We start from the raw sequence: 9,695 nt of genomic DNA on the forward strand, positions 1-9,695 counted from the left end.
TAACAAAAACATAAATGCTCAGAAACGTTTATTAAAAGTTTCTTATTTCTTGTGATTCCTCGAGGTTCGTAACTCACCAGTCCAAGCAGTGGATACAAATACCAGATCGAAAAAATTGGCTTGCTTCCAGAAAAGGCCTAGTTTGTTGCTAACCATAGAGGAAGTGTAAGTGACGCTTCAAAATGTCAATATATTCCAACAAACGTTATCAATATCGGATTCATAAGCCTTCCATCAAGCCTACTATCGGTGTCATAAATGATAGCCACCAAATTTTAAAAGCTCAACCTCCAGTTACAACCAATGTGGATATCATCGCTCTGCTCGTGAATCACGGCCTTTATCATGTCGTTGAAAAGATCCTATTGTTACTCAGCTTGTCTTTGGATGATATAAGAAACTTTCAATTGGTATCTCGGTTATGGCTCTCTTTGCTTGATGACCCTAATGCACGATTTTGGAAGCTTTTCTTACATAGAAAGCGAAACAGCCGTGACATGGATTTGATTCCGAATCACGAAGGTGGTGGGAAACAGAGCAAGTTGGAAGTGAAAAAACTCACGTTTCTGGAGAAACGTTGGCGCCAAGATAAGCCGTTTGAGCAAAGAGTTGAGTTTGACTCGTTCGTGTTGTGTCTCTTAGTTTTGAACCCGGATTGGACTCGTTCTCAAGTGCTAGTCGGTCTGAACAATGGTTGTCTAGAGGAATGGGTTTTGGGGAAGGACCCACTTAAAGTTCGATCAAAAGAGCTCCATAATAAAGGCATCAAATGCCTCTCGTCAACGGAGGACTATCTTTTCACCGGCTCCTATGATGGGTCGGTTCGCGTGTGGGACCACTCCACGTGGAGGGCCATAGCAACGCTTACCCATCATTCAGATGCAGTCTGGGATTTGAAGACCTTTGATCGGAAACTCGTATCTTGCGGAACGGACGGCCGTGTGTGCGTTCTTAACATAGAAAACGAGAGTTTCCCCATTATTCAGATGATAACCACAGAACCTGAAATAGCTTCGAACTTGGATGTGAGCGACAAATTCGTTGTGACGGGCTATGATAACGGAAATATTGCAGTTTGGGAGGCGGTTCTGAATGACTTGCGACGAATTCATACCCTGGAGGGCCACACCCAAGGTGTGACTTGTGTCAAGATCAATCAAGACGTCTTGGCATCTGGCAGTTATGACTGCCGAGTCCGGCTCTGGAATATCTCTCATGGGGTTTGCTTGGCATTGCTCCAAGGACATAAAGATCTCGTGCGATCCTTAGATATTTCCCATGGTAGAGTGGTTTCAGGTGATTTCAGTGGATTCTTGAAGATCTGGGACCTCACTTCAATTATTCCTGCTTCAACTCAACATATAAAAGCTATCATCGATGATGGCAAGCCGACTTATGAGCCGTTAGTAACTTTAGGCCATCGTTCACTCCTCACCCATAGAGGACACGTAACAGTGGTCAAAATTAGTGGAGAGTCATTGTGGAGTGGCTCTAGGGAAAAAAATGTTGTTTTCCAATGCTTCATGTGTGATTGATTGAGTTATATGTGACTGAGGACTGCACACAGCCAAGACTAAATGCAACTCATGTGCCGCAGTTTTGGAGCATGTTCGATACTTTGATAACACGAACGTACGTATGGTGAATGCAATATGTAGATTGCATAAACCGTGGCTTTCTTTGAAACATAGCAAAATTTAAGAAATATTTTTTTGAAAATCGGTACTCTATCTTGAAGACAAGTAAGCCATGAGTTTGGCTTATACCCATATGGTATGTTGATCGGCAAAGGGCGGGGAAAAAATGTAAAACCCGTTTAAAGATCACAAATAAAACAGTTTTTCTGGCACACCACCTTATTTCTGTCGAGGCACAAAATAATTGACTCCTAGGCTCGCATTTTCATATTGCTCATGCCCCTTACAAAGTTACTTTGTCATCTCACGTTACTCATAGAAGAAGCGCCTGAAAGCTTACATCGTCACAACATTGGTTACTGTACTGAGACTTGGATATTGACCAAATGATCATGACTAGAATGGGGATTCATTTTTTTTAATCTAAGGCAATATTGATGTACTATGTCGAAATATGATGTGGTGCTTTTTCCGATTAAAGTGCTAAAATCTAAGCTGTTTTTAACTTCCCCTACATTCCTTTGACGGTCTTCTCTGACCAAAGCATTTATTGTGTTGTTAAGTTTCTGCTATCTGGACATCAACGAAACCTTGCAAATGAACTCATTTGCAGATATTAGGGGGAAAATAGCCTCCAAAGGTGCGATCAAGTTTTGACCTCTTATGGGATGTTATACTTCAAATAATCGTTTCCTAAAAACTCATTTGAAATTCGACCTTTAAGGAAAAAACTACCTTTCAAAAGTTCTGTGATTATCATTTTCTGATTCTTAGCCCTTAACAGTATAGGCTTCAAAATCGTATTTCTTATTCTTTACATATTCATTTGTCTCCACTGCCCTTGCCCCAATCCAGGGGTCGAACTCTCCACCGGAGGGAAAGAAGAGGCATTAAATGTACCATTCTACATTAGGCCAGTTCGCAGGACAACAAACTCTTTAAGAGCAATAAGATTTCTTTCGTTTTGAACAGAACTCCTGCTCTATATAATCTTTTGCCCATACCTCTCCGATGTTTCTACGAATTAGATGAACTCTTGTTTAGTTGTAGAGGAGACCTTGATCTGCAAACATTACCTGACCGGCCCTGTGTTCAGGGATCCCTTAAAGCGGCAGGCTCAAATTCGATATTAGTCCAATTTTTCTTTTTGTAAAACACGACTTGTTGGGGAACCATTCCCAAGCATCGATTGATGACCCTTAATTTTTTGAAAAAACATATATCGGGCCAAGTCCCTGACCGGGCATGTATTCAGATAAAAGTTAGCATGTACACTATGTAAGTTGGATGTAATCTTACTTAATTTGGCTCCTCCTCTTTCCTAACATCAAGAGGATCCACTTGTTTTTTTAAAGATTTTGTTTTAAAGATAATATTTGTCAAACGAGGTACAAAGCTGTTAATTGTAAAATTGTTCCGTTTAGATATTTCAGAATTTTCTAGCGAATCTTTAAATTAATTGATATCGCATGTTCTTGAAATCTTTAATTCATTTTTTGATAACTGGCATTGTTTTTGTATCTCCCTCACTGTGAGAAGAAAATGCTTAAACCTTCATTCAAAATGTAAGACCTTGATTTAGAAAATAAGTATTCAGGGATTGAATCTCAAAAATTTGCACCCTTATTATCGCTGTTTTTTTTATCAAACAAAACTATATATTTCCGTCATGGTCCGAAAGAACACCATTTAAATCACTTCGAAATAAAACAAATGCAAGTATTTGACCTTTAAAATCACATATCTTCCCGTTCCTTCATCATCGGCACAGCGATTCGTCTAGCCAACATTCTCAAACTCTTACGTAAAGAGTAGCTTCATATTGAAGTAAGTATCTGGTCCCATTTGAGCCACAAATATTGCACTGGTAAAGATTTTGCACACAATAGTTCATAGAAAAACACATCATTTACCGACTTGCATGAGAAGCTCGGAAAATAAAGCATAGCAATCTCACCCTTGGCTGCCAGTCTACAAGTGAGATTTTAGATGATAAACGTTATTCTCCACCGATTAGTTGGCGGTGCTCATTTTTAAATTTGTGGCAAAATGTTAAAAGGTTTAGACAGAGACTTTAACGGTTATTGATATCGTGTTAGGTTAGGTTGGGTTAGGTTAGGTAATGTTAGATTAGGTTAGATTAGGATTTTAAAAAGTAGCACCGCCAACTAATCGGTGGAGAATAACGTTTACCATTTTAGATTCGTCTAGACTGAGGGTTCTCGAAACGGCCTCAGCGCGTGGACCCTAAGCGCGAATTTCCCAGACAAGTGTGAGTAGAATCTCAAGAGGGTCTGCTTGGCCGATCTATTTTTAGTGGTCTCTTTTGATATTCATCCTATTGAGGTTCTGAATGGTTTCAGGGAAATGCCATAAAATATCCGACACTAAAAAGTTTGAAAATCAAGAGACTTCCAAATTTACACCTTTAATTGTATACATTGTTTTCTAGCTTCTATTTCAACTTCAGCTTCAGAAAACCCTTTCATGTCTGGCATTTTTGTGCCAGTCTTGCGGTCCTTAGCCTTCATATGTGGGTTCAATTTGTATTTCGCACTTGTTCACTTAATGTTATGAAAATTCTCGCCTCTTGTATCCGATCTAGAAAATGCAATCAAAAACAAAACAAATCATAGAAAATGACGGTGATTAATGGGATCAATTTCGTTTCGAAAGTACAAATCATTTTTGAAGCAAAGGAAACAAAATGTCAGACCAACGTAAATTCGTTAGTAAAATGGCAAGAAATGACAAGGCGGCTCCAGGAACAGATATCTAGAATTTCGGTCTGCTAACAGATTAACGGACCCCAAAGTCAAAGCTATGAACCAAAAAGAAACGGAAACAAATTTGTCCGAAGAGTGAATGACGACACCGTTTGGCTTATCGGTAACCACAATATTTGACGATAGTGTTCACAGGTTGACGCCACCTTTGGAAATGTTGAATATTTGAAATATGGGCCCTAATTCTCCTATTGGTTACGTTTTCATCGATTTGTCTACTCACCTACTTATGGTTTGTTCATTTTCGCAGACTTATATGTCACTACTGGTTAATGGGTATATATTTCTCAATAATACCAAAAGAAATAGCTACGATTATTATTTTTTCTTTTTAAATCTACACATATTTATTTGCCTTATTCGCCTCCAAATATTCTAGATGGTCTCGAAATATCCAAGATGGCCTTGAAATACCCGAGGTGGGTTTTCAGATATTTTCTTTTTCCCACTTTAAAGGAATCCATATTTGAAGCATGAGTAACCATTTTAAATATTTCGTTTATGCTTACCTTTAATATAAGATTTCGAAAATTTATAACAAATGTAAATCTAGTTTGTAAAGGTCGGGTTTGGATACCTAACATGAAGAAAATAATTGTGTTGGTGATTGGTTTATTGATTGGGCGAATCTTTGGCTGCTATTTTTGTGGCTTATCCGCTTAACCCCTTCCAAGAACCAATTAAATTCTGCTTCGACCGAAATATCTCAAATCAGATTGGTTGAAGCATAAGGCAAAGCGGTCAAGGGGTTAAGGGGATAACCCATGAAAATATCTGCTTTTATCTAAATACCCTAATTGAGGACGCATGTTTCAGAGAGTCAAGGAGGCAGGTAGAGTGCCCTACGAAATTAAAGTTAAGATATTTTTTTTTCTTTTTTGATTCGGTTTTTCACGAGCTTTTCTAACCGCTGCAGGGAATGTAATCCCCAGTACTATTAAAATGAAAGGTTATATTTCGTCTATTTATTACTTTTCAATCTTTATATGATATTTGGTCTAGCAACGAATTTGAGTTGGCAGACCGAGCTAGTCCTTGAATATATGGTTGATCAGGAATGCTATCAAAAAGTTTGTCCAAGTCTGACTTGAAAGATGCAACCGGATCAACAGGGCACTTGGCTTTAGAAGTGCCTTTCGTCCGCTCTGTCACTTTGAAACAATGCACGGTTCCATTTGGCCTGAAGTCAAACCTCTCCTGACGTCCCAGCATTTTTAACCTTGAATGTTAGCCGATGGCATCATTTTCATTGATCTTCGGACAGAGCAGGTCATTCATGGGATAACAACTCGGCAAAACCATAAAAAGTCTTTACTTTCTTCCACGTCTTTTCGACACATTTTATCTGATTCATGTGAAATACCTCGTTGCATGCAGGGATTGATTGATAGAACAGGGAAAAGAGAAGAGTTTTCAATAGGTCACTAGTCTTATTATGATTGTTCATTCCAGGTTAAGATATGGCAAATGCAGTACAATAAATGAAATAAGAAACAGAACCAACGATACGCAGTTCTGTAGCCTATGGAAACCCCCTTGTTTACAAATAGAGCTTGAGGATGAACAATCTGTAGTACAAATTGCATCAGAAGTTTTCCTGACCGTCAAACTTTTTTGTCATGTTCGTTTCTTGACTCAAAGTCCAATTTGAGAGCACAGACTTGACGCATGCACCTCCATCTCCAAAAGATGCTCTTACCACCTTTCGTTAAGCTTCTCTCTAGCTCTCCTTACATAACACGCCCTCTTCCCTTCGCCTTTCGGGCCAAATAACTCTTCCAAAATAGATCACTGATGAGGGGGAGGATGAAGAAGGAGCGCTTTAGTTTGAAGGAACTTGGCAGTGTACTGTATACGTACGTACGTGCAGGCACAAAATTTGTTCCAAAAAAATAACTGAGTGATTGTTGTTGTCTCTCCAAAATTCGAGCATGAAATGGGCCATACGAATGTCATCGTCTGTGGGATGTATGTACTGTTCTCTACAGAAAAGAAGCTAACTGAAAACAAAACATTTCGGAGCTGTTCCTGTGAAATAGCTTTTATCTTTCTTTTGATGATTGTGTCGGGTTGGCAAGAGTACTAGGCATAGAGTCTGGAAAGTTCATGTACAAGATATGCTAATCGTTTTCTGTAAAAAGTTGTATTTCTGGTACAATTAGTTTATATGTTCATATATTTCTAAAGTCCTACTTGTATTAAATACAGAGCACTATTCCCACTTACCTGACCCAGAGAGACCTTTAACTAGAGGAGTGGACATCAGCGGAGGTTAATTTTTCTTTTTTTCACAGCTCTTTGACCGAGTAATAAATGGAAACAGGCACATCTGTTATTATATTTATAATTTCTAATTCTTAAAACGCTAGAATTTTTACTACATAATCCAGAAGCTTTCGATATTTTCATTTGAGGCAAGGTAACTCAACATTTTGTCATACAAACACGATGTTTTTTTTTTCTTCTTTTAAATCGCTTTCCATAATGTATGGTAGTATCCTATGTGACTTTTTGGGAGCTGAAATATTGTTATCACAAAGCGGCCTTTCTTCGCCAATTCCCATGACCAATACAAAATATACACCATGTCCAATTTCAAATTATTGAAAGTATGTTCTAACAATGTCAAAAGTATACTTGGTTTGCATTCTGTTAAACTCTGAGGAAAATAATCAGTATTCTTATAGATTTGGGCATTTCCTAAAGACCTTGTTAGATTAGTTGACGATTCCATAACGAATGTTTTCAATGGTTTTGCATATAAAGACAATCCGAAAGAAAAAGCTTTTAAAAACATAGGCGTCCATTTTATCCAATATCTTTGAGCGGGGATTTTTGTTTCCATTGTCTGATCTGAGCGACAGTTTAGAATATCTTGATAATCCATTGACGGATAATCTGAGGAAGAGGCCGCCATTTCTCTTGTCTCTCTTTTGTAAAGTTTTCCTCTCCATGCCTGATGGCCTCCATGACTTGTGCTAATTTCTCAAGGCTAGAGTGTCATATGCCACTAGAATGGTTTTAGCAAAGTAAGGCTGAGTAAAATTAAGCTGTCACACTGTTTTCTGGTAGTCTGTAAATAATAACTTTCACTAAAGAACTTCAAAAGAGAAAGTAATATCATGTTCAATGGTTTACACCTTTCAGTACAAAGCAACGTGCTCCATGAAAGAACCAGGTAGGTTAAATGTGTCAATTTCATTTTAGATCTCTAATAAAACTTCCTAGCAATTTGGTTTTATGAAAAATTAGATTCAGAAATGAATTATTGAGTAACATAAAAATTATTCGTAAAAATATAAAATGTTTCTATCGGCGAATTGACTAAACTGCTTTGCTGTAAAGTAAAAAGTTAGCCATATTCTTGAAGCACATATTCAATGGTGTTTTTCATGACTAGAGATTGCCAAAATGTATATTAAGAAACTATGCATTGCCATGACCAGGAGTTGCACTAATTGATTGTTACACTGCATTTAACTTTGCTTAACTTAAACCCAAAATATGCAATGTATGCAAAAACTGTTTTGAAAATTAAGTGACATAAACTGAAAAATGCATATTTCGGCTGCGTCTAGTCATGACATTACTCTTTCCTAAACAATGCATTCATTCAAAATGTATTGGAAACAACTTTTTACTTCTTCTGATTGTTTACTTTTTGAAATAGAGCCACTTACCACACCTCGACCAACTCTTGATTCAGGGTCTCTAGATGTTACTATCGTAGAGAAATAGACAGAATCGGCAAGCAAAATGCTGTGGGTGGTTTGGCCGTGAACATTTCATATATTTGCAGAAGTTTCTTGCTGTGAGATGAGAATCTACCTGTTGTTGATGATAGTATTGGCATAGCGGAAGTTGTCATATTGACATGTGGTTCAGCGATTCAAAAATGAAAATTAGTAGAACCACAAGGTGGAACTAAGCAGACTAAAAGATGCAAATAAATGTCAAGCACCAGAATAGCAATTGGTATACAACGTTAACAGTCCTAATTCCTAACGTTTCAATGAACCAAAGATAAGCGGAAGCTAACTAGACCATTATTCGAGAATATAAACTGTGAGTATGTTTATCAACAACGAAATTGGCAACGTTTAATTAACATTCATTTCACGAATTGAAGCTCTCCTTTGGAAATACTTTACGTGGAATTTGACTCTGAATCAAGATTGTATGATATTGGCAATAACAAACTCAGAAATATATTAATGACTGTTGAGCTATTGTATGCAGTACGATGCGTTCGTATTGTAAAATACAGCTAGCAAAGGGTATCACCCGGCCACATGAAGCTCAATTCGGAATAAAGCCTTGTTAGTATGTAACTAGTACTAACTAGTTCATCAACGAACGACATGTGACTTCGAAAGAAGCTAGGCCACTCAGCTCAACATTTCATGCGGAGACAACAAATACTGCCCCAAAGCCTCCCAATTGCAATGGCAGGCATCGCCGACCTTTGAGAAGAGCGGGTTCCCTAAAATATGATACGAAAACTGAAAGAAATCATGCTACCATAATATTCAAGTTTATTGTAGACGGGGTTTGACCTCTCAATGGACTCAAGAACTGGTAAGCTGGTAGGCATGTATATCAAATGAGCATCCTTTGGGAATGACCTATAGCATGACCATAATATTTGCCACCCATCATAACGAAGTAATGCATCCATGCCGTGAGCGAAGATTGTCCAAGAAAAAGGTACCCTGTTCGTATCATAAGCTCATATCATGATCAGCAGTGCCAGACCTTGATCTCTTGAACGAGTGCGCCAATGGATGTGGTGGTGAATCCCATGTTCAACTAACCACTGACGGCGCCTCAAGTTGAAGAAGTTTTGGGATCCGAATTCGGCAGGAAAGCCCTGTTGATTCGGGTCGGTCTTTTCAACGTACGAATACGAACCGACTCGGGCATTGGGATGTGCTTTGCTGTGCTTGAATGGCTGTCGGAGCAACGCTATTCTTAGCTCGCATTCGAAATCTGCAAGCCAGTACATACATGGACATTTCGTAGTCAGTTTACTATCATGCATTACTTTATGGAAAACAGTACATTGGAGCATTCCGTGTTCGCAAGACCTTGCACATTCTTGCTCCTTGGACTCTGAGATTATGGACATGCGTTAGGCGAATGGACAACTCTTTTCCCCGCTTACTCCGGAATGGAGGATTCCGATAGACTATTTACTCGTGCCTAGCTACGTACACTAAACAGATAGGAGGTGATCATTTTAGGTCAAGATTCAACACGCCGGAGGTTAAAG

At 38.4% G+C, this 9,695-nt stretch overlaps 1 protein-coding gene across 1 annotated transcript; it reads left to right on the plus strand.

The window, feature by feature from the left end:
* Positions 1 to 137: 137 nt before the first annotated feature.
* On the plus strand, positions 138 to 1,849 carry LOC131888128 (F-box/WD repeat-containing protein 11-like). Its single transcript, XM_059236912.1, has one exon. The coding sequence runs from the start codon at positions 183 to 185 to the stop codon at positions 1,533 to 1,535; it is 1,353 nt and encodes a 450-aa protein (XP_059092895.1). The 5' UTR covers positions 138 to 182; the 3' UTR covers positions 1,536 to 1,849.
* The last annotated feature ends 7,846 nt before the right edge of the window (positions 1,850 to 9,695 follow it).

Source organism: Tigriopus californicus, chromosome 10 (genome assembly GCF_007210705.1).
Source record: "Tigriopus californicus strain San Diego chromosome 10, Tcal_SD_v2.1, whole genome shotgun sequence".
Lineage (NCBI taxonomy): Eukaryota > Metazoa > Arthropoda > Copepoda > Harpacticoida > Harpacticidae > Tigriopus > Tigriopus californicus.